This window comes from Microcebus murinus, chromosome 22 (assembly GCF_040939455.1).
Source record: "Microcebus murinus isolate Inina chromosome 22, M.murinus_Inina_mat1.0, whole genome shotgun sequence".
Lineage (NCBI taxonomy): Eukaryota > Metazoa > Chordata > Mammalia > Primates > Cheirogaleidae > Microcebus > Microcebus murinus.
This window is the reverse complement of record NC_134125.1, coordinates 5,784,556-5,810,126: the sequence shown is the minus strand read 5'-3', so window position 1 is coordinate 5,810,126 and position 25,571 is coordinate 5,784,556. Positions and strand designations below refer to the sequence as shown.

Below are 25,571 nucleotides of genomic sequence, written 5' to 3'. Positions count from 1 at the left end.
AATTTTAAAAATCACTGAAATAAAATGTGTTTTATTAGTCACTGCTGCTCTAGATGAGCAAAGGATAGATCTTATCATTGTATATGGTCAGGTCCTAAAACACTGTGGAAATAGGAAGCTTTTGTAACACTACTTTACAGGGTAACAAGTATTTTTAATGAAATTTACCTGAAAGGGTGGAGCTTAACTGAAAAATGTATTTGTGATGACCACAAAATCAAAGACTGATGGTGTCATTTATTCAAGTCTTGGCTTGTCATTTAAGCACGGTAAAAAACCATTTCTCCTTGTAATTACTGTGCTCTGAGAACACTAAACGTTTACCAAAAGACATTATAATTTTATAATCCAATCATTTGATGTTCATGTTTAACGGAAGAATATCTTAACAAGCAAGTTGGCAGGACTTTGTAATTCCAGTTAAAATAAGGGTGTAAGTTTTATCCCTATAAACAATCTTCCCTTGGTGTACTGTGCTCCTACAGTTTTCCAAAGTGCTTTGCTAAGCAAAGTTAAACATTGTAATGAAAGTAATTGATCTATGAATTTTATAGTTTTTCCCTCACCCCCTATTCAATTTCAAGACAAAGTAGTTTTCTAGTTTTTTAGTACTTTAGTTTATGCTGGAGAAGACTTCAAAGGGATAATGAGCAAAGGGCATACAAAGAACTTGTTATAAGGCACTTTATTAAAATAAAAGTGCTTACATCCCTTTAATGCATTAATTGATTTCCTGAATAACATACGGAATATTTAACAAATACTGTACACCAATTCTGTCCCTTATAATAGCAGGAAAACAGTATTATTTTGTCTGCTCCTCCCACCCTCCTTTTACATTTTTGCTCACCACGGTACTGCCTATAGCATAGTTAACTGGTCTTATAAAGGGGGGTGGGAGAATTTCTAGCCAGTGTTTTCTAATAGCAATTGCAAAATGCTGCAGGAACCATAAAACAAATTCGAACAAGAATTCCAGGTAACTTAAATTAACACCAGTTTTGAGAAAACCATTTTTATTATCATCACCATCCAGCTTATTTGTGCTGGATTATGTACCAAATGGCCAGATCTTCTAAAGAACATCTACATAACATTTCTTTCATGTTTCAAAAGATGAAAATAACTGTACAAGGTTAAGTACAAAAGTACACAAGACAGCGGACACGAAAAAATTCATGTATGAGATTTTATCCCACCTGCAGCTTTTAGATATTTGAAAAGTAGAATTTATGAACTAAAAAATATTGTCCTTCTATAGTCCTGTCAAGTTTAATGGAAGTGGGTTTAACCTGATTACAACACTAACACCAGTATCACTGATCTGATATTTACAAAAAATCGTATTTTTCAATAAATTAAAGTCAATGCAACACCCATGCAAGCTAGAATGCTAGCTGTTCGGTGAACAAGGACTTGACATCAGAAGAGGAAGTCTATAAAGTCCAAAACTTTACATGTGTGATCTTTTTCAAACTGTATCCATTCCTCGCATTGAAGATGTGAAACCCAAACCCATTCCTCTTTGTGTATGGGTTTGTGATCTTGCCATTTCATACTGAGCATCTAGATTTCTGAATACTTCTTCCTGTTGTTTCAAAGTCTTGTAGCTCTCTTCATCAACTGAGCTACATCCAGCTTCATCTTCACTCTAAGTATCAGATATAAAATATTAAAATGAATTCACATGGGAATAAAAATAGATTCTCACTTGACAGTACCATTAAATATTTTCAGGATACATATTTGACCCGAATCACTTAACTTCCATTCATTCATTAAATACCTCCAGAGTGCAAGGCAATACCTTTTTCTAAGTCTGGAATAGAGCAGGATATAACAAAAATTAACTTCAGTTTAGTTAGGGGGCAAAAAACACACAAAATGTAGAACAAGGCTGGGCTTGGTGGCTCATGCCTGTAATCCTAGCACTTTGGGAGGCTGAGGCAGGAGGACTATTTGAGACCAGGAATTCAAGACCAGACTGGGCAACATAATGATACCTCATCTCTACCAACAAAACAAACAACCCCCCCAAAAAGTAGAGCATGTCAGACAGTGTATAAATGCGAGAGAGAAAAGTACAGGAGAAAATGGGAACAAGAGTGTTCCAGGAATGGGACTACTTGCTATTTTACAAAAGGTGATGGGAAAGAATTCTTTAAAAAAAAAAAAAAAAGTGATATAAGAGTCATGTAGTTATCTGAGAGAGGACTAATAGCAGATGCAAAAATCCTGTGACATGTTCGAGAAATAGCAAGCTTAGTGCAGTTTAGCTGAACATTTCCTCAAAAGCCAATCCTCTTAGTAATAATTAAACTCTGAGTACTTGTGGACCGTTCCAAGTTATATTAAATCTAATACTGTGTTTGTTTGTTTATTATTTATTTATTTAGAGACAGCCTCTCACTCTGTTGCCCAGGCTAGAGTGCCATGGCGTCAGCCTAGCTCACAGAAAGCTCAAATTCCTGGGCTCAAGCAATCCTTCTGCCTCAGCCTCCCAAGTAGCTGGGACTACAGGCATGCGCCATCATGCTCAGCTAATTTTTTCTATGTATTTTTAGCTGGCCAATTAATTTCTATTTTTAGTAGAGACAGGGTCTCGCTCATGCTCAGGCTGGTGTCGAACTCCTGACCTCGAACAAGCCTCCTGGCCCCAGCCTCCCAGAGTGCTAGGGATTACAGGCGTGAGCCACCACACCCGGCCTGTATGTGTATATTTAAAGTTCAATAAAACCCAACTTTTTACAAGTTAAAAAGAAAAAAAAAAGGTTCCTTGAAACTTTAAAGATTAAGAAGGCCCCATATCACCACGTAGAGTCAACCCTAAGAAAAGTTTTTCCAGCAAATTAATTCCTTTTTAAAATCCCATCTTTATACACTAAAAGCTTATGATTTTACAAGTTTACCTAAGGAATTCAGTAATAACAAATGTGTCAATTTAAACTGAACAACTTATACTGTCAAACAGTGAGGACTATAGGTTTAGTCAAACCCATGAATTAACCTCGAGAACATAAACAGAAAAACATAAGTGAAAGTATGCAGAGTTGTCCTACTACTGAAATAACATTTTGCAGCTGAGAACTAATGTAACCTTAATAAGAGAAGTTAATATACACAATTTTAATACAAAGTATAACTCACCTTAATACCCATTAATTTCCTAAATTTCACATTTTGGTCCTTGTTTCCAAAATTCAATTTTTCCCATATTTCAGCAGATTGGGATTTGTCCTGTTAAGAAACACTAAACTTTAGTATACGTAAAATTTACCTTTTAAAAGAAACAATAATATTTATAGCACTCTATCAACGAAATTTATAATTATTTTAAGACATGTTATAAAAACACAAAATAAGTACCCCTAATTTGTCATATTTTATTTCAGTATTAAGTTACAGGTTCTTAGAAGCCAAGGTAAGACCAAACTGATCTTTTCCAATTCAAATATGTTTTTCTAAGTAATTGCTAATTAGAAATAAATGAAAAATGATGGGAAAACTTACCCCTTCTTTCTTGCCTTGCCAAAGCATTTTCCTTTTTTTCTCTTGCTCAGCAAATTTCATTGGATTCACAGCTGCTGGGTTATAATAGCTAGGTACAGCTATTCCAGTCTCTGCTAAAGCTTTAGCTTGCAGGGCTGCCATTTGAGCTGCCATAGCTATCTGAGGTGTTACTTGTGTCCCTGATGCCAACAGGGCAGCAACATTCAGAACGGAACCTCCAGTAGCTGCAGCTGCTGAAGAGATGGAAGTATTAATTTTAAGACAAACCTCCTGATTTGGATTATTATTTACATATAAAAAGCTACCAATCTATATAAATAACATTTTAGTAAAGACTTATTAGGTGTGTTCATCAACGGAAATATTTCTGCATCTCCCTAATATTTACCAAAACTATTTTTCTAAGGATAAAGAGAATTTTACAATAGTAAGAAGGTATGATTTCAGTGGAAATGGACTATGGTGCCTATAACTGTACTTATAACACAATAAAATCTTTTATTTATTTGTATGGTTTTTACAGTTTACAAAATGTTTGCACAGACATCTCATTTGACACACAGGAAACATTAAGAAGTATTAAGCAGGTATTCTGCACATATAACAGATGCTAAGGCCAGGTGCAATAAAGGGTAAGCGCCAGGTGTGGTATTTCCACTCCAATTGAGTCAATCCTTCGTAAACAGACAATTCTGATTATATATTTTTGTAGTCCAGAATATATACAACCCTAGAAAGTTAATTACCAACATTATGGGACACCATTCATGAAAGTTTTGTTACAAAATGGCATTTTGTAAAAACTTTGACTATTAAAAAACTACTACTATTATTAAGAATGTCAATAGAAAAAAAAACTTTCCATATTAAATTTCTTATGGAATCAAGAGTAAGTGACTTAAGTGCTGCTATAAGAACAAAAATAGTCACTGTACTGACAAGTTGTAGGGATCACAGGTGCTTTTCTTCTAATTATTTTTCTGCATTTTTAAAATTTTCTACAAAGAACATGCCCTATTTCCATAATAAAAAAATCACCTGCAGCTATTTCTTGTTGTTTTTGTTTTTCAACCATTTCCTTCTCTCGTTGTTCTTGCAATTTCTTTGCCCTTTCCAACCTGAAAAGATAATTTAAATAAATTCAAAATAACTCAGTATAAAACCAGTATGTATCTTTATATTTCTCTATATATAAATATGAAAAGTGATAAAATATTTTATATAGAGTTTTAAATTAATGTTTAATATCCCCCTCCACTGATATCTATATATGGAGAAAAAGCAATCATTCTTAATATGGCATCAGTCACCGTTAAAGAATAGTTTAATAGTGGTTTTAAACATTTTGAATTGATTGAGTAATCAAAAACTGGAACAATTATGTACATATGCAGTTGTCACAAAAAATGGATGAAAAATTTAAAATTACCCAATCTTTATCAGTGCTGGTTGTATGAATTAAAATAAAATTAAGTCTTATATAAATAACTATAGAGAATTGAGTATATTTCAAGTTATGTTAAGAAATAATTTAAAGCCGGGCACGGTAGCTCACGCCTGTAATCCTAGCACTCTGGGAGGCCGAGGCGGGCGGATTGCTCAAGGTCAGGAGTTTGAAACCAGCCTGAGCAAGAAAGAGCGAGACCCCGTCTCTACTATAAATAGAAACAAATTAATTGGCCAACTAATATACATAGAAAAAATTAGCCGGGCATGGTGGTGCATGCCTGTAGTCCCAGCTACTCGGGAGGCTGAGGCAGCAGGATTGCTTGAGCCCAGGAGACTGAGGTTGCTGTGAGCTGGGCTGACGCCATGGCACTCATTCTAGCCTGGGCAACAAAGTGAGACTGTCTCAAAAAAAAAAAAAAAAAAAAAAAAGAAAGAAATAATTTAAATTTATAAAATTACCTACATGTTTCTCAGAGAATGAACCAGGAGGAGAAGGCCAATCAAAATATCCAGATAGGCTGGGCGAAGTGGCTCAGGCCTGTAATCCTAGCACTCTGGGAGGCCCAGGCAGGAGGATCACTCAAGGTGAGGAGTTTAAGACCAGCCTGAGCAAGAGCGAGACCCCATCTCTACTAAAAATAGAAAGAATATATAGAAAAACTTAGGATTGGTGGCACATGCCTGTAGTCCCAGCTACTTGGGAGGCTGAAGCAGAAGGCTTGCTTGAGCCCAGGAGTTTAAGCTTGCTGTGAGCTAGGCTGACACCATGGCACTCTAGCCCGGGCAACGGAGACTCTGTCTCAAAAAAAAAAAAATAAAAAACAAAAACAAAAAACCATCCAGATAATGATTTTTAAGACAGACTTTATTGTAGCTTCCAAAAGTTAATAAAAATCAAAAAGCCAAACATGAAAGGGCAAACAAACCCTGTCATTTTCTGTAACCTAATAAAATGGAAGGAAAACCTCTTTATATTAGGAAATTACTTTTAGCAGCTGAAGAAATTTATCATTAGGAAAGGAACCGGTCATATGAAACATAAATTCCTCCCCAACAAACAAACAAAAAAATCCAAATTCTGGTTATACTAAATTTACTAATGATATGCATATTAATGCATTGTCAGGTTTGCTCTTCTTATACAGCAAATAATAAGTGACATTATCTTCATAATGAATTCTTGAAAGAGAAATCCCTTTTCTTCAAAAGGATTCCTCAATTCGCCAAACATAAGTTAAATGCTACTCACCCCCTTTAATGTGGTATAAAGAGGTAAGGATTGTAGAGAAGGTGTTTTTTGTTTTGGGGCAGCATAGGTAATAAAATATAGTAGTAGTAAATTGTTGTTTGCTGAAATTTACATAAAAAGGGAATATAACAACCTATTATCTTAGTCCCTCTTATTGAGCACATATGCAAGAAAGACATAGTATAGACTCCATTTTTGTTCTTGAGAATAAAATAGTTTCTCATTAGAATAAAATGTAGGTTGGTAATAGATGTCAAAACTATCTCCAAAATGGTTTCAAAGCAGCCAAGGAATAATCTAGTCTTCTAAAATTACAGGATTTCATGTGAACTTTTCACTTGAAAGTTCCCCAAGTAGTCTGTTTAAATCAGTAAAAGTTTCCAATGCTAGTAACTAACAGCTTCACTTTATAAAGTCCAAAAACTAAAACAGAATAGAGAATTATAGTATACAAACAAGTAAATAGAGTACACTTTAGCGCTTAAAAAATACCTGTCAAATTTTCTAGTAAATTATTTCCTAATTCTGTTGATTTTAGTTTCAGAAAGAAAATGAGTGACAACTATTGGTTGCATTAAAATGGCCACTGCAGGTTTGAAATCAACACCATTCACCACGGTGAATGGAATGAACAACGGGTGAGCTCACACCTTTGCTGCTGCTGTTCAGCTGGAGTTTCTGCCAGTCTGGGTTCACAGGGCAGCAGCACATCAGGTTACATTGTGATAACTGTATTTTTATAATAAAAAAAAAAATACAAACTCAATTTTGTAAAGAAAAAAAAAAAAAAAATCAAAATCCCAAGAGTCTATTTTTCAGAACATGGGAAAACCTGCAAACAAGAGCTTGGATTTTATTTTACTCTTGGCCTCTCTGTATGAGAGAGATTTTAGTTAGATAGCCCTGCTGTGTGGTTTCAAAATCATTGTCTTTGAAACAGCAGACAAGTTGCCAGAAATAAAGCTTGTAAGATCAAATAAGTTGGCTTATAAGGTCTGTCTATTATTTGCTACTGCTACCTTCAAAATAATAATAATAATAATAAAAAAACTATCAACAGAATTCTACTTATTGTTTCAGGTATTTTGTCTTCTTGAGGGAGAAAAAAAGGTAAAGCCATTTTAGAAGCAAAATCGATAGTTTTTGAACCAGACAATCATGAAGCAAAAAACAGGTATTGTTGTAGACATTTTTTTTAGTTGTGCAAACATTTAAGAGGAGAATTAAACTACTTACATAGTTCTAGATTACAAAGTGCCTAGGTACTTATGATTAACATATTTCAAGTATCCTTGGCTTAAATAATTCATTTTATCCAAACAATGAGCATCCACTTAAAGTTGAGAAGAGAAAAATGAATAAAAAAAATATACTCACCTCCTAGCTAAAGCTTCTTGTGCATCCATTGCTGTGTTTCTGCCTCTGAAGGGAGGTGGACTAGGAGTCCGGCTTGAACTTCTGCTAAATCTTCTTGGTTTTTCAATTCTCTTTTTTCTATCTCTGTAGTAAATCACATTTTGCATGTCTAATTATGGCCAAGTAATAATTACTTTAAATAGAAATCAATTATATTTACATAGTTCACCAAAAATCCAAATGATAAAAAATATGTTTTTTTGAGTCCTTTCCTTCCTCTACCTCTTCTGCTCATCTTCTGCAGTTATTACAAGTTCCTAGTATATATGGCCAGTTTTAAAAATATTTAACCATCTATTACAGCCGGACACATTGGAAACAAGATTAGCTTTTTATCTCAGTCATTTTGTACTCCTGTAAGTCATTATGTACATGATAGGGATAGACAGGTCAAATGTTCCTAGTGTTTTAACCTACAATAAATTTGTAGATGTTTTAAAAAACACAATGTTATCACTACTAAAAGATTAATGGCCAGACACAGCGGCTCACACCTGTAATCCCAGCACTTTGGCAGGCAGAAGCAGGACTGCTGAGGCCAGTAGTTCAAGACCAGACTGAACACAGCTCTGTTTTTTGAAGAAGGAAAACAATTTGGGGGGTTAAAACAGAAAAATTAGCCAGGTGTGGTGGCATGCACCTATAGTCCCAGTTAATCAGGAGGCTGAGGCAGGAGGATTGCCTGAGCCCAGGAGTTTGAGGTTGCAGTGAGCTATGATGACACCACTGCACTCTAGCATAGGTGACAGAGCAGGAACCTGTCTCAAAAAAGGAGGAAGGGGCTGGATGCGGTGGCTCACACCTATAATCCTAGCACTCTGAGAGGCCAAGGTGGGCGGATTGCTCTAGGTCAGGAGTTCAAACCCAGCCTGAGCAAGAGCAAGACCCCGTCTCTACTATAAATAGAAAGAAATTAATCGGCCAACTAATATATATAGAAAAAAATTAGCTGGGCATGGTGGCACATGCCTGTAGTCCCAGCTACTCGGGAGGCTGAGGCAGCAGGATTGCTTGAGCCCAGGAGTTTGAGGTTTCTGTGAGCTAGGCTGATGCCATGGCACTCACTCTAGCCTGGACAACAAAGCCAGACTGTGTCTCAAAATAAAAAAAAAAAACAAAAAGGAGGAAGGAAAAAAAGAAAGGAAACCTCCTCCCTCTCCAAAACAGCCAAATGACAGATGATCAGAATAAAAGGTTTTCAGTTGTCAAAACTAAGAAATGTCAGTGACCAGAAATGCCCCGAAAGCAATTAAAAATGGATACTGAATTAGTAAAGACCAAACAAGTGACAAAACAAAAAGACCAAGTTATTTCAGTGACCGTAGATCTATTATTTTTACTTGCATGTCAATCTTTTTTTTTTTTTTTGAGACAGAGTCTCACTTTGTTGCTCAGGCTAGAATGCATGCTGTAGCGTCAGCCTAGCTCACAGCAACCTAAAACTCCTGGGCTCAAGCAATACTTCTGCCTCAGCCTCCCGAGTAGCTGGGACTATAGGCAAGCAGCACCATGTCTGGCTAATTTTTTCTATATATATTAGTTGGCCAATTAATTTCTTTCTATTTATAGTAGAGACGGGGTCTCGCTGTTGCTCAGGCTGGTTCTGAACTCCTGACCTTGAGCAATCTGCCCACCTCGGCCTCCCAGAGAGCTTGGATTACAGGTGTGAGCCACCGTGCCCAGCCGCATGTCAATCTTTTACAAATTAAATCAACAAAGTGTTCCTGTTACTTTTATACCCATACATGAGTATACAATATCCTAATGTCTTATGTAAATGAGTAGAAAATAAAAACATTTCTCTGAAGAACATCTGTAAAAAGAGGTTTCCTCCTATGTTCTTTAGCACACGCACTTCGAATTCAGACATTATCTGAAACATGCTCTAGCACTTAATAACGATATGATTTTGGAATTTGCGGGCAAGTTACTTAACCTTTTTAAAGTCGATAAACTTATTTCACAATATAGTTAGTTGTTCTGAAGATTAGATGAGCGAATACACCAAAGACTATTAGCATATAGCACATGGTAGTCATGTAATAAGTGTCAGTTTAGCTATTGTGATCATAAAAATCAATACAATTCAGTGCTCAAAACAACTGAACTTCAATAGGATTATTCATACCTGCATTACTCAGGAGATTTAATAATCACGTAAGAATATGTGAGAATGTTATTCAAGTGTTTAGGTTTGTTCTTATAACTTTACCAAAATCTATACATAAAATTGTGACCCATAATTTTAATATTCTCTGACAGAAGATAGATAAACACTCGGAGGGGCCTATTTCATTCAGGATGATGGTCACCTACCGACTTCTGCTCCTTGTCCTACTCCTACTTCTAGTCCTATGCCTGTGTCTTGATCTTGATCGAGAACGAGATCTGATCCGTCTTTTTCTTTCCCTGCTTCTGGATCGAGACTTCTTCCTCTCTCTGCTTCTGGATCGAGACTTCTTCCTCTCTCTGCTTCTGGATCGAGACTTCTTCCGCTCCCTACTCCTGGATCGAGACTTCTTCCGCTCCCTGCTTCTACTACGATGGCGTCTGAAATTAAAGAGCACAAATTTGTACTTACTCAGAGTCGTGTCATTTTACTTACATATTTATAAATTAGTTATTTGTGGTAATACAATCAAGACAGGCAATAAACTACTTATTGTTTATAGATAGGATAACTGAGGCTTTCAAAGGGAAGAGTTATAAACTAAATATGGACCTTCATACTTGTTTGGTGATGCCTAAAGAACACAGTAAAGCTATAACATGCCAAGAATGTTCAATGCATTCTACCCCAATTTAGGGTTCCATTTAATAACTTAACATGCCCCAAATCTGAGCCGGGTCAAGTTCCTTAAAAAACTTTATACCACGCCAAAAGAAAACTTAGATTATGGTTTAGCTGCACATTCTACATCAGTGATGTGAAAGGACTATTTGTTGGCTTAAACTATATAAACAATTTAATAATAATTTTTCCAGAGCAAGACAGATAAATCAAGAGGTTAAAAAAAAAAAAATCCAGCCACTAATTGAATATGTTAACTATCCCTTATCCACTAGTCTTAGAAACCACTTTTGCATTTATTAGAAAGCAACATGTAAAAAGGCTTCAGCTATTAGTGGGCAAAGGTCCAGGTCAAGTTAGCAAAAAATATCAATTTCCTAGTTAAAATCATCTGGGTACCGCTAGGTTAGTGAAAAGCTTATGTAACTTAAAGCTTATTAGAAGACACTACATTATAATACCAAAACTTCTTACCTTTCACGAGACCTAGATCTTGAGTGACTTCTGCCTCTTGATGACTTTCTTTCTTTGCGTTTGTGTCTGTCCTCACCATTTTCAGATGAATTTAGTCGCTCCCTTCCTTTATCAGAAGAATGTTCTTTGTCATTATGTTCCTCAGACCTGTGTTTCTTAGAGGATTTATCTTTGGATTCATGTCTTCTTGCCTGTTTTAAGAAGAAGTTGGTTCTTTCAGGAAAATAGTGCAACAAAGAGAGTTAGTATGGGTATCAGTAGACAAAAATGTTGTGATGCAACATTAGTAACCTTAGGAGTGTGTGGCAAATACAAAACACGATCTAGTTTCTCATAACCCAAATGTTGCAGATGTAATTACTAAATTTTTTCCCTTATAAAACCCTCAAATACAGTTTCCTCCCCAAATAATTTCAATACCACAGTAAAAACAATGATTTTCAAAGTTGAAATACTGAAAAACCATTATATCAAAGAAAAATCCCTGATGTTTATCTAAAAGCATACAGACCATTATATACATTGACTTGTAAATCCTGAGTACAAAATATTAAGTTCAAAAAGTAAACAATACTGGAGATAACAAATACACAGAGAAATGCACCAGAAAACGCATTTCAAATTAAGTAGCTAAGTATAATTAATACTACTAAGCATTAATATTTTCTGCAATTTCAGATTACTTTACGAAGAGTTGCAGTGTCCCTTTTATAGCTATACTGCCTGCCACATCCTCTCTAGAAGATAGCTCTTCATTTTTCTCCCAATGTCTAAATTGTGAAATAATCACTTTTCATCTTGCAAATTCCAACAGGCTTGGAGTTCTATTACATTTCACGTACCTAGGGTAGAAATGGCAACCATATGTGTTTTAATTTTTAAGAAATCAAAATAGGTATAACATAATCCCTATGCCATCATAATACTCCCCCCATAATCAGAAAGATTAAAACCAAGGCTTTCACAACACATGCATTTAGAGACTCAGTTAAAATTAACTGTATAATCAAGTCTCTATTCTACCACTCAAAGTAGGAAGTGCTAAATATTACGTTTCCCCATATTATGATGTTAATTCAACTTGTAGGTAAAGCTTAAAATTCTAGACATCTCAGAGTCACTAAAATTTAAATCTGAAAGGAATCTCAGATCCTCTAATTCAATCCCCTTGTTTTATGTATAACTAAACTAAGATCTAAAGTCACAAAGCTACACAGTAGTTGAGCCAAACCTGGACCCCATATTATTCTGATGCCTAGGCCACCACTCTTCCACCGAAATAGGATGCTTAATGTTTCCCAAAACAGGCCAGAACATATTTCTTTCCACTCAAGATTAACTTTTCTTAAAAATAAAAAACTTGGCCAATCATTTTGGAACATGCATGATGATGATACAGCTGAAAATGCTAACAGTAATTTATTATTTTGCAGAACAATAAGAGACCTGGAAACACAGTTAACTTTTAGTTTCATTGCCAGTTCTCTATGAGCTTAGAAAAGAAAATTTGCTTGATTTTGCCATAAAGAGGCAGACTGGAAAAGCTATAAGTGGTTACATTCCAGGTGGTTTTAAAGTTTATTTCAAACCAGTTTTCCAAACATAACATTATTATTTTATAAAAAACATTAAAACCCTTAACTGATTTAAGATATATTTAAGGGAAATAGGAGTTTGAATGACTAATAGTTACCTTATCATGAAGTAGGCTTATTATTTTGCTATCTGAGTCTGCAGCGTCTTCAGTTCAGTCTCTTCGCGCATTAGCACGCTGAGTATGATTTATTATAGAAATGTTATCATGTGAGCTAAACAAAATAGTCATTTTCACAAAAACTCTCCTAAATTAAAAATTTAACAGAGCTTCCATTAGGGGAAGAGGTGAAGTCCCTGCCCACATTTGTTTTAGGAGTCCCTTGCCCAGCCCCCAGTAGACTCTGCTCTTCCCTTTCTGGCTGCTACTTCTGCTCTTCCTTGTAGGCTTATTTCCTGTCTTCTCAGGTGGGTGAACAAGTTAACTCCTCTGCAACACAGCTGTTGCCTTTCTTTTTCCTCAAACTTTGCTGTCATTGCCACCTTTTTAGCTGTCCCTCACTCAAACCTTCATTTCAAAATTCATTACTACCACTGGGGAAATTGAACCACTTAGCTAAGGAAAGAGAACTCTCGTTATCCCTCATAAAGAAAAAGTAGTCCACAGATATCTAGGGTATTGCTAAAGATGATGGCTATTTAAAAATCCTGAGCAACTGTCAGGCATGAGGAGATTCGGGACCTCAAATTAATGGAAGCTCTGTGTGACAGGCCTAAAAAATCCAATTATATTCTTCATATAAAATTTTTATTGTGAATACTTTCACAATATAATAAAATTAATAGTTTTTGAAGGTATTTTTCATATAAACAACTATCTTCTTGAAAAATGATGAATCCAAATCATGCTTATTTTATAAGCCAATTAACCTTTTAAATTTCAAGTTTTGGTACTTACCTTGACAATGTCATATTCATACAAACATTTCTACCAGATACTTTACAAGTATTTTAAAGTACCTATTCACTACAAAGTGTTAATTACCTCTTTGCTTCTGCTCCGGCTCCTGTGTTTTCTTCCTTCATTATCTGTGAACAAACAAAAAAATTCACTATAAATAAAGATACAGAAACATCTCACCTTAAACACAAATTCCAATGCTGCAAAATAAACAGCTTCTAGTCAACCTGGCTAACACAGATCTATTTACTAGTCCTCTTCAAATGACTACATTTTTATGGCAGGTGTGGGATTATTCTACTACAGTAATACTGTGTATAATTAAAAATTATACACAGTATAATTTAAATTATAATTAAAATCAAACCATGTTGCTCAGGGGTTCTTAAATAGCTACCATGACTCAAACTTAAGAAGATTTTTTTTGGCCTTCGGACAGTTACAAAATTCCTGCATTAGGACATTTGTATTTCTTACAATTGAAAAATTCTTCAGAAAACACCCAATATACTTTCATTGCCCATTTCTCAACTGGGAAGAACATATATGAATACATACCTGACTTTCGTTTTCTTTCCCTTGACCTTGATCGTGACCTTGAATAATGATGTTTTGAAGCTCTAGGAGAAACAGATACATCTGACTGCTCTTTTTTATCATCTCTATCTGGGGTTGTCTTTTCTGGGGCTAGTCCATCTCGTTCTGTATCACTAGCCTAAAAGTTTAAAGACAAATGATTAAAGTTCTTAATTACATTTTAAATTTTTTCAATTTCTTAAAAGAGAAAGGGAGGGAAGATAGTCACACTTGGGATTTACCAATAGTTAAAAAAAAAAAGTCAACAACTCAGAATGGCTGATTTCCAAGTAGCTAAGCATGCTTTGTATACTATTAGGCCCCAGTAACTGGAAATAACTAACCTGATACGATACCAAAGAGAGACATATATACTTAGGCTGATATATCTTTAACTTTCTTAATATTTTTATAACTTTTAAAACATGGTGGCATAGGCCCCCAACTATTTCCAACAAACATTTAAGCAGAGAAAACACAATCCCTTTTAGATTTGATTTAGCTTACTTTGTCAATTAATTTTATCTTAAATTGGCATACATTAATAAGGCATTTTAAATGAACTGGTAAAGATACTAAAAACCTTAGATTTTAAAACAGTGAAATAATGCTTTAAGAATATTGTAAAAGAATAAACAGAAAATTAACTTACCTATCTGAGAACCCAATCTTAATTTCATTAACCCTCTTTAATGAAAACAGCCATTTGGCACAGTGCTGCTGCAAAATATGGTCTGCCTCTCCTCACATATGCTCTGGGCTATGGAAACATTAAGTTGTTTCTGCTTTAAAGCATTTTATAATTATTACAATATAAATGTAAAAAAATGTAAAATAATCATCTGTACACACTCTTTTCCAGAGACCTGATTTACCTAAGGGTAAGTTCCTTCATCTAAGTTATCAGCTGTTTTCCAGTTTACAGAAGGCAATTATCTGCCTTACTCCTAAAACAGTATCCAGCACAGAAATCAATCAATAAGTGTTTGAGGAAGAAATGGATTATAGCTATTAGCTTCTGATAAAACTTTATTTCTGTGGCTATGCTGAATTGTGTGGTCCAAATTACAAAGAAGAGTACCATAAATTAAAAATATTCATTTAAGTTGGAGACATAGAAAAAAGCTTCAAGGACAAACTCTATAAGAGAGTGAAAACAGTTTTAGCTACATGCAGAAGGTGGACACATAAGTTATCTGACCAGAGAAGGTAATACAGTCAATAACCTGGTGAGCTACTTACTAGGACGGGAGTTGGCAAAGTATGGTCCTCAGCCTGTACATCCTTGAGCTAAAAATGGTTTTAACATTTCTTAAAGGGTTGTTAGGGCCAGGGGCAGTGGGTCATGCCTGTAATCCTAGCACTGTGGGAGGCCAAGGAGTTCTGAGACCAGCTTGGACAATAGTGCACAAAACATAAAAGAAAAATTAGCCAGGTGTGGTGGCTTGCACCTGTAGTCCCAGCTATGCAGGAGGCTGAGGAAGGAGGATCTCACGATCATGAACCCAGGAATTTGAGATTGCAGTGAGCTACGATGAGGCCACTGCACTATAGCCCGTACAGAGTGAGACTCCCCCCTCAAAAAAAAAAAAAAAAAAAGAAAGAAAGAAAGAAAGAAAGAAAGAAAGAAAGAAAAAAAAAAGTTTACTGATTTCTTACTTAGGACATCAGAAGAAATATGGATTGGATAAATAAGAAATTGATACACAATCTTCAGCAACAGGAATCACACAATGAAGAACTTCTTTCCTTAGGAGCATTAGTCTAGAAAATGAATGCCAAGTAAAATAAATGGGAGTACTGTGACAAATGAGGTGTGAGGCTGGTTGCATTGCAAGTATTTACCAACGTTCAAAAATGTGCCAAAACTGAAGATAGACCCCAGGAATAAAACAATAAAAAGGAAAGATTTACAATTTAGTTGGGGCGAAGGACATAAATTATGTCATATCTCTAACAGTGGTACAAAAATGAAAATAAGAATTGTAAGAACACTAACTACCAGGGAGGCTCTCATCCTAGCATTATCATATATGTATGACTTCTGAAATGACAGTAATTTTTATGCTGAAAGGCTTTCATTCCTTAGAGTTCAAAGAATGTTCTCATTTTATAGAGGAGATCCAGCAACATTAGCTGACTCACCTAAAATGGTACCACATCTCTCTTTTTCTATGTCTACTATTAATAAATGATGCTGTACCACACAATTAAGGATTATTTTGATTTTCAAAATTAACATTGGACATTTTAATTTTTTTAGGTCAAATGAAGCAGTGGGAGTGGAGAAAGACATTTTCTTTTATTTCTGTTCTCATTATCATCCTTATGGTCTATTTCAGACTCATCTATTCCATGCTAAGCTCATCACACTTGGTTTAAAAAAAAAAAAAGGCAAGCTGAAAAACTTTAAGCACTATTATCACTTCCCCTAGTGCATGACACTTGTCAGAGACAACATTCTTCAACTACTGCTACATCTTATTTACTTTTGCAGAGAACCAAGACTAGAACTGAAAACAACCTTTTCGCAGAAAAGCCAGTACTTAGCCTGTAAAAGACCTTTCAGGCAACAGAGAAAACACCCTATGACACAGGCCAAACGGCCATTTTCATCTATAAAATACCGAACAACAAAAATCATCCTATCACTAAACAGAGATGAATTGACAGGCAACCACATTGCCCACCCAAAACTTTTATTTCCCTGAGAATATTTTATAGTAGTTTAAGGTATCCAGGAAAGAAAAAATCAATTGAATATTCTTAAGTAGGAATCTACCTCCATATACAAATCTTTTTCTTCCAGTCCAAAGGAGGGTAAGCAATAGATTTAATACTAGGCTACTTTAAATGTTTGAATTGATTTCACTTTTTAAAATACTGGAACCCAAGAAAAAGACTACTATCAAGTGTATTGAGGCCCCAAACACTAAACAAAAGAAAACATTAAATCGACTAGTTCTATAAATAGCAAACAGCCTACCTTATTAAAATACTGTTCTAAATTCAATCAATTAGATATGGGAGGTGCAGGAGAGAATGCAGAAAACATCCAATCCTCCCTAATTCTAGAAATCCCAATTGTTAGGGAGAGTAAACTTTAAAATTATGTTTAATTGTCCTACTGATTTTCAAAAATAGGAAGATAAAACATTCTAGTCACAAAAAGGAACGCAAAATGCTTACATTTTCCTTTTGAACTTAAAAAACGAGGCAATTACACAATAATGTGATCCATCAGAATTGGACATCTTACACCCAAAGCAGGCTTATTGTTTAGAATACGTAATTTACGGACCGTAGCAATTATTTGGTCGATGGAAGGTTCTTAAAAAGGTCAGTGACGGGACTTGATTATGCTTCCCAAAAGCTTCAAATTGATTACATCACGAGGCACTCCGGAGACCCAGCCATCAGTCTGAATTGGTAGCTCCAAAACCTTTTAAGTCGAATTCCTAATTCCTTTCAGCAATACCCTCCCAGCTCCTTACTGAGCAATAAACTAAGGTTTACACAGACGAACACAAACGGAAATTATGCAACTAGAAGCATCTCACTGAACGTACGAAAAAAAATAACTACAACACTGTTCTTTTCTCACATACTGTCCCTTAGAGGCACCGCCTTTTTGACCCCATACTTCTCAGAGACGACTCCTGGTCTTTCTCTCTTCCCCAGCCCCTTTCTCCACCGCAAACATAAATTCTCAAGCCCCTAAGAAAACTCAATACTAATCACTATCCAGGATGAGTAAGCTAAAATGGAGGCAGCTCGCCGTGCCGAACGGAACACGGGGTGGTGGAAGAGATGAGGAAAGTTCTAGAAAAAAAAGGCACTCCCAGCGGCTCCCCACCCCCATCGACACCGCCTTACTTCCCCCCCTAGACAGGCAGCCATGATGGCGAGCGCAGAAGAAGGCCGCGGCGCCATTTTGTCCACATACACGCACAGACAACAGCACTGGGAGCTGTTCTTCCACTCTCGGGGAAGTAGCAGAAAAACATCCCTGGCTTTAAACACAGATTTGGCACCTACCGCCATAGTTCAGAGTCCTAGCCGCTAGGGCGGCGCCTCCACTTGCCGCTTTCAACAGCTCCTGCCGCCCCGACGCTTCGCCACAGACTAAATAGCTTGCGCGAGAGACCCGGATGGCACAAAGGGGGATGAGGCCCGGTGCGTCGCACAGGTTGCTGGGAGGAAAAGGGGTGGTAACAAGGGTTTCTATAACAACGTCTTTCGATGCGGTGATTGGTTGTTCTTTCAAAGGGGGCGTGTACAGCCAGCGAAAGGGGCGGGGCCAAGGATACACCCTAGTATGCACAGCAGGGAGATCGAAATGGGCGGAATTCAGGGTGGGGCGACTTTGTATTTCGACTCTAGATTAATCTTGGCCTCCTCCGGCCGCCGTAAAAGAGGTTGGGTTTGGTGTTCTCCCGCCAATTTAAACCTGTGGGATGGAACCCTAAAGAGACTAGAGGCGGTTGTGTGAGTCAGTAGGAAGGGTGAAGTACTTGACTGTTCCTCTTAAATTTCTTCAGTTGCAGGTGAGGAGGGGGACCTGCGCTGCTGTGGGTTGCAGGGGGGGTGGTCTCAGGTTGAAGCAGCCTCAGCTTCAGTTCGGGGTGTTTTCCTCTCGACGCTGGCAGGAGAGAGATTGCAGTCGGTTCTTGGCAGGATTACAATAATTACTGGCGATGTCCAGCTGAGAACGTTTATATATGCAGGCCTAGAAGCGTTTCATCTCGCTTGTTATCTCATATTCGCTAATCTGTTCTCCACGCCCCGCAGCCAGGGTGATCCCAAAATGTCTATCAAATCATGTCACTAGCGGCTTACTATCCTTCCCCACCCCCCGCTCTGAGAATAAAATTCAATCTTGATGTCGAGGTTTCAATTGGCTCCACTTGCTTGTCCCTCACTATCTTCTGCTCCTGCCTTGACCTGGCAGCAGCCCCAAACTCTTTCCAGCCTCTGAGCCTTTTGCACTCTGTTCCCTCTGCCTACGTTGCTGTTCCACCTGAGCTTTCCAGAGTTGGCTTATTAGGTGTCAGCTCAGATGTCACCTCTTTCCTTTCCCAATGAAGATCTTCTTAAGCGACTCTTCCCCCCATCCATCTGATCACTGTTTCCTTAAAAACATTTAGGGCTTTTTGTAATTATTTGTGCATTTATTTATTTATTTTTGTAGGGAGGCAGTATGACAGTTAAGCAGGTGTAGATTTGAATCCATTTACTCTATTCGCACCACTTACTTGCTTTAGGTGACCTTGGTCAATTATTTCGTCCTTGACTTGTGTTCTTCAGGTATAAAATAGGCTGTAGATTACACGAGTAAAGTGTTCAAAACTGCTGGGCGCGCAATAAACGCTCAATACATATTATCTATTTTGTTTTTGTTCTTCTCAGAATATAAACAATAATGGCGAAGACATTTTGTGACTGGTTCACAACTATATTCCCAGCTCTTAGAAAAGTGCCTGGCACATAGTAGGCACTTAATAAACATTTGTTGAATGAGAGAGTACAGCAGCCCTAGGAAATTGATAATAATTTTCTGTTTTACAGGTGTGGAAACTGAAGCCCGTAAAATATTCACTCCAACCTGTCCCTCCTATCTTAGTCTCCCAACTCCCACTGAAACACCAGGCACTAAAACTATTCTCTTTTCCTCTAATGTTTTGTTTCTGTACCCTTGCTTATGCTCTTAGAAAAAAATCTTTTCCTATATTTAAAAAACTCCTATGACCTTAAATTCCCAGCCCAGGTGTTGCTTGCTAACACTTAAAATTGAGTGTTTGTTATGAGCCAAGCATTGTGCTGGATTAAACTCAACCCTTGAGTTAAAACTCAACCCTTTTAGGCCAGGCGCGGTGGCTCACGCCTGTAATCCTAGCACTCTGGGAGGCCGAGGCGGGCGGATTGCTCAAGGTCAGGAGTTCAAAACCAGCCTTAGCGAGACCCCGTCTGCCTGTAGTCCCAGCTACTCGGGAGGCTGAGGCAGGAGGATCGCTTGAGCCCAGGAGTTTGAGGTTGCTGTGAGCTAGGCTGACGCCATGGCACTCACTCTAGCCTAGGCAAGAAAGCGAGACTCTGTCTCAAAAAAAAAAACAAAACAAAAAAAACTCAACCCTTTTAGGTGGGTTACAACAACAGTCATCCCTTGGTATCAGTGCCCATACGCAATTGGTTCCGGGATCTACCACAAATACTAAAATCCTTGGATGCTCACATCCCTGATATAAAATGGCATAGTATGATATTTGCACATAACCTATACCCTCCTTTACCCTTTAAATTGTTTCTAGATGGTTTAAAATACCAAATACAATGTAAATGCTATATAAATGACTATATTATGTTATTTAGGGAATAAGGACAAGAAAGAAGTCTACATGTTCAGTATAGATGTAATTAATTATTCATTTATTTTTTGAAACAGGGTCTCACTCTGTTGCCCAGGCTAGAGTGTAATGGCATCATCATAGCTCACTGCAACCTTAAACTACTGGGCTCTTGCTGTCTTCCTACCTCAGCCTTCCCAGTAGCTGGGCCTAGCTAATTTGTAAAAAAATATTTTTGTAGAAATAGGGTCTTGCTACTTGCCCAGGCTGGTCTCAAACTCCTGACCTCAAGTGATCCTCCCACTTCAGCCGAAGTGCTAGGATTATAGGTATGACCCACTGTACATGGCTCTTTTTGAATATTTTTGACATGCCTATTGGTTGAATCCAGGGATGTGGAACCCACAGAGATGAAGGACCAACTGTATATTTCCATTTTATAGAGTAGAGAACCAAGGAACAGAACATTTAAGTTGCTTGTAAGGACAACTGACTAATTGTGAAAGAGTACTTAAGTCAGAAATTGTACCTTCCCTGTGCTATACCTCCTGTAGATTCTTTTTTTTCCTTATTTTGTCTCCTCCCCACCTCCTATAGATTTTAAAACATACTTCTGGTAACACCTATCAAAACAATTGTAATTATTTTGTTATTGTTCCCCATTAGTCTTGATTCAGGGGTGGTTTTTCTTCAGTGTTCTGTTCACATCCAGACTACAAATGATACGGGTCAAGTAAATCTTTGCTGTTGAGATGGTTAAGTGACTCTCTTAAGGTTTCAAGTGTTGTCTTTGGTCCAGAAACCTAATGGAGTTTCTTCTTCCTCCTCTTATCATTTTTTATTTATTGTATAGTAATACTATAAAAACATTAATGGACATTTTTTTTTAAAGTTCATCTGGAATCTTGTCATCATAAGATATCCCAGATAGTCTGACTTCACAGCCTACATTCTTTGTTGCTATACTGATTGAAGGTTTATTTCAAATGAGAATTTGATATCATTTCAATCTAGGCACACAAAGAACTGGGAGCTCTAAAACACAATGGTAAGATTAGAATTGTTGGTGTAAACCAATATGTCGTTCTCTGGTGATAATCATAGCTCTAGTTCCATTTATCTTATTGGCTCTGTGTTTACTGACCACAGAAATAGCATGAAGACAGAGAAATCTTTATGTGTTGATAGTAGTTTTTTTGTTTTTGTGGAGACAGGATCTCGCTTCGTCACCCAGGCTGGAGTACAGGGACGTGATCATAGCTCACTACAGCCTTGAACTCCTGGGCTCAAGTGATCATACCAGCTCAGCATCTTGAGTAGGCACATGCCACCATGCTTGGCTAATTTTTAAATTTTATTTATTTATTTATTTGTTTCTATTTATTTATTTATTTTATTTTAGCGTAAATTTTTTTTAGAGATGGGGTCTCCCTATGTTACTCAGGCTGGTCTTAAATTCCTGGCATCAAGCGATCCTCCTACCTTAGCCTCCGAAAGTGCTGGGGTTACAGGCATAAGCTGCTGTGCCTGGCCTGTTTTTATTTTTTGAGTAAGCTTTTTCATTTCCTAAGGAGTTGGATTATATGCAACAAGATAATTTGGTCTCTAATCTTACATGTTGTCACAGGAAAGACAGTGGTTCATGACTCAGGAAGATAGTCTCAGAAACATGTGGAATGATATTGAGCTGCTAACAAATGATGATACAGGAAGTGGGTACCTGAGTGTTGGTTCAAGAAAAGAACATGGGACTGCCTTATATCAAGTAGATCTGCTAGTGAAGATCTCCTCTGAAAAGGTAACGATTGTCACACAGACTGTTTCTTTCACAAAATTTCTACCAAGTGCTTAGTAGACCTGTTTTGTGAATGAATATAGCACTTTCTCGGGGAATCAGCATTCACTTTCGGATTGCCAGACAAAACATTCCCATCTGAATTCCTCCTCCATCATCTTAGGATCAGTATTTTCAAAATTGAACTTTTCATAGCTCCTCTTGACATTAAGCACTTACAAAATGTATATAAATTGATACAAAGAATATCTACCACCAGCTTAGGAACTAAAACATTACCAATAGAGTTGAAGGCTCTGGGGGGGGGGGGTGTCCCAGCCTGATCCCATGCTCCCCCTATACCTCATCTCTGAGTTAAGCACCCTGCTGAGTTTGAGTTTTATCCTTTCCATGCATTTCTTTCTACATTTGAACTTTCTTCTTCCTCCTTTTTCTTTTTTTGAAACAGAGTCTGGCTTTTTCACCCAGGCTAGTGTACAGTGGTGTTGTAATGGGCTCACTGCAAACTCAAAGTCCTGGGCTCAAGCTATCCTCTTGCCTCAGCATCCCAAGTAGCTGGGACTACAGGTGTGTGCCAACATACCTGGCTAGTTTTTTATTTTTTTTAGAGATGTGGTCTCGCTGTTGCTAAGGCTGATCTTGAACTCCTGGCCTCGAGTGATCCTCCCACCTTGGCCTCCCAGAGTGCTAGGATTACAGGTGTGAGCCACCATGCCTGGCCAACTTTCTTCTTTTTCAGCTTCCTACATAGTACCCTGGATGGATTCAAGATACACTATGCAAAGAAAAACTTGATGACTAATTAGATAGATGGGATAAAGAAAAAAGGCCTGTCACACTGAATTTTAATGTTGGGTGTTTGGGACTATGGTCCCAATGCTATTGATAAGTATTGTTAAATTTGTATAAAAATGTTTTAATTTTAGTCATGCTTTTCCCTCTCACAGGCCTCATTAAATCCAAAGATACAAGCATGCAGCTTAAGTGATGGGTTTATTATTGTAGCAGACCAATCAGTGATATTGCTTGACAGTATTTGTAGATCACTTCAATTGCATCTTATATTTGGTAAGTCTAATGTAATGAAATAAAATAAATGGGAAGTCAAATATATCTTGCTATTTCTACTGGATTGCCTCTTCTTTACTCCATTTTTTCTAAGAATTGAAATTAGAATAATTTCAAGAAACTAATCTTGAGTGCCTTTTTTGTGCTGGGCACTAGAGTCAGTATACTGAAATGATCTTTTCTGTCAAGTCTAAGGGGAAACAGGTAAAGCAACACTTTAGTTTGCTTGCATGGTTTTTGTGTTAGAATACTGTGGAAAACACTTGAGCCCATTTGTGTTCAAATTTCTGAATCTTATACATAATTTCAACATTATTACCAGATATTTGCATATTTATAGAATGTATAGCAATAAAAGTCTTTTGAAATATTTATGAATTCTTCATTGAGTGAATGGGATTTAAGTAATTTTTTATTTTTTATTTCTTTATTTTTTTTTCTATTTTCAGTTAGCCAATTAATTTTTTTTTTTTTAGTAGAGACGGGGTCTTGCTCTTGCTCAGGCTGGTCTCGAAGTCCTGAGCTCAAATGATCCACCCACCTCGGCCTCCCAGAGAGCTAGGATTACAGGCGTGAGCCACCGCGCCTGGCCGGGATTTAAGTATTAATACATGCAAACATGGACTTAAGAGTGAATTAAGGGACAAATCAGTGATTGTGCTGAAAACATTATGAAAAGCTTTTGTTTCTTTTTTTTGAGACGGAATCTCAGTCTGTTGCCCAGGCTAGAGTGCCATGGCATCAGCTTAGCTCACAGCAAACTCAAACTCCTGGGCTCAGGCGATCCTTCTGCCTCAGCCTTCCCAGTAGCTGGGACTATAGGCATGTGCCACCCATGCCTGGCTAATTTTTTCTATTTTTGGTAGAGCCGAGGTCTTGCTCTTGCTCTGGCTGGTCTTGAACTCCTGAGCTCAAATGATCTGCTGTCTTGGTCTCCCAGAGTGCTAGAATTACAGGCGTGAGCCACCTGGCCTGGCCGGCTTTTGTTTCTTGAGTACCAATTTTGAGAGAAAGATGGTTGTAGAAGTATTTTCGTAAGAGCAGACAGCTAAAAAGAACTAGAAGGCGTGTATTTAAGAACATAATCTTGATTGCATCATGGAGGCAAGAAACTCATATTTGGTGCAAGCTTAGTGTATTGACCCTGATTGGTCCACAAGATTCACAATTTCACCATTGAAATAGTAGGCCGTGGTAACCTGTAATATATCTGTGCAAAGACATTGTTGCTGAATAATTTTAAGTCGTAAGCCAGTTGCATACTATTGCTTTTCTATCTTGCCTTCCCCTTGTCTGCTCCATTTTTAATTACCTTGGCCTTCTTGCTATTGTGTGAACACAGTGTGCATACTCCCACTTGATTTTGGGGGGAGGGATAGAAGGAGACAGGGTTTTGCCTCTATTGCCTGAGCTAGAGAGCAGTGGCATGATCATAGTTCACTCTAACCTCAAACTCCTGGGCTCAAGGGATCCTCCCGTCTTAGGCTCCCCAGTAGCTTAGACTATGGGTGTGCACCACCATGCCTGGCTAATTTTTCTGTTTTTTTTTTGTTTTTTTTTTGTAGAGATGGGATCTTGCTATGTTGGCCAGGCTGGTTCCAAACTTCTGGCCTCAAGTGATCCTCCTTTCTTGGCCTTCCAAAATGCTAGGATTATAAGTGTGAGCCACTGGCCAGGACCATTTATCACCTTATCTTATAATTTTCTATTATGCTAATTGTCATCTGTTTCTGCCTTAGAATTTGAGTTCTGTGATGGTGGGAATCTTTTGTTCTTATTCTCACATATACACAAAAGGCCTAGAACAATGCTTAGCAAATAGTAAATAATAAATATTTGTTGGCTGAATAAAAGTCAGTAGCATTCTTTTCTACTTTCATCACAACTTTTTTACATTATTTGGAAGCAGCTTAAATAATAGTTGACTTTTTAATGACAAGATTTGCCTTTTTCCATAATGAAAATAAATATTTTTGAAGGAAGCTTGTGACTCTGATTTGAAATTTTCAGATACTGAAGTGGATGTGGTTGGCCTATGTCAAGAAGGAAAGTTTCTTTTGGTTGGTGAGAGAAGTGGCAACTTACATCTTATTCATGTAAAGTCAAAGCAAACATTACTCACTAATGTAAGATGTTACATTTTTCGTATTCATTATTTAAATTTTAGACAAGTAAACTCTAGGAAACCATTACTTAACCTGTGTTTCAAATTAAAAGAATGATTTATTTTTTACATTAAATTAAAAAATCATACCTCAGAAACATAAAGTAAATGTAAAATTGAAAAATTAAGCTTTGAAAGTGTTTAGTAAGCTTGTTCAAAATAGTTTTCCATTTTAAAATTCAAATGTTTGGAATATAGGCAGAATTACTGCTAATGATAGCTGATAACAGTAGGGTTAAAA

General features: G+C 37.1%; 2 protein-coding genes across 6 annotated transcripts in view; one reads left to right on the top strand and one right to left on the bottom strand.

Annotated features, from left to right (window-relative positions):
* Positions 1-670: 670 nt before the first annotated feature.
* RSRC2 (arginine and serine rich coiled-coil 2) lies at positions 671-18,153 on the bottom strand. Of its 5 annotated transcripts, none has more exons than XM_012782240.3 (12): positions 17,998-18,153; positions 14,612-14,719; positions 13,942-14,098; positions 13,468-13,511; positions 12,583-12,660; positions 10,890-11,102; positions 9,941-10,174; positions 7,586-7,708; positions 4,549-4,628; positions 3,511-3,743; positions 3,148-3,237; positions 671-1,651 (listed from the first exon to the last, which is right to left on the bottom strand). In XM_012782240.3, exons 5-12 carry the CDS (start codon positions 12,588-12,590, stop codon positions 1,472-1,474), a joined length of 1,161 nt encoding a protein of 386 aa, XP_012637694.1. In that variant the 5' UTR covers positions 12,591-12,660; positions 13,468-13,511; positions 13,942-14,098; positions 14,612-14,719; positions 17,998-18,153; the 3' UTR covers positions 671-1,471. The 5 variants fall into 5 exon arrangements, with proteins under 5 accessions (XP_012637694.1, XP_075852631.1, XP_075852630.1 ...); XM_075996516.1 differs by having other exon boundaries at positions 3,511-3,740; XM_075996515.1 differs by lacking the exon at positions 14,612-14,719 and having other exon boundaries at positions 13,942-14,003.
* A 258-nt stretch (positions 18,154-18,411) lies between these two features.
* Positions 18,412-25,571, top strand: part of KNTC1 (kinetochore associated 1) — a 74,160-nt gene continuing 67,000 nt past the window's right edge. Inside the window, exons 1-4 of the mRNA XM_075996514.1 lie at positions 18,412-18,506; positions 21,931-22,101; positions 23,046-23,166; positions 25,177-25,292. Coding sequence (XP_075852629.1) covers positions 21,946-22,101; positions 23,046-23,166; positions 25,177-25,292 — 393 coding nt within the window. The 5' untranslated portion in view covers positions 18,412-18,506; positions 21,931-21,945. The remainder of the gene's footprint in view (positions 18,507-21,930; positions 22,102-23,045; positions 23,167-25,176; positions 25,293-25,571) is intronic.

Excerpts from the sequence above, each read along its gene's own strand:
- RSRC2 (XM_012782238.2), bottom strand. Across the intron at positions 7,709-9,940 it reads AGGACAAGGAGCAGAAGTCG|AGATAGAAAAAAGAGAATTG; the intron begins GTAGGTGACCAT and ends GATTTACTACAG. Across the intron at positions 4,629-7,585 it reads CAAGAAGCTTTAGCTAGGAG|GTTGGAAAGGGCAAAGAAAT; the intron begins GTGAGTATATTT and ends TTATCTTTTCAG.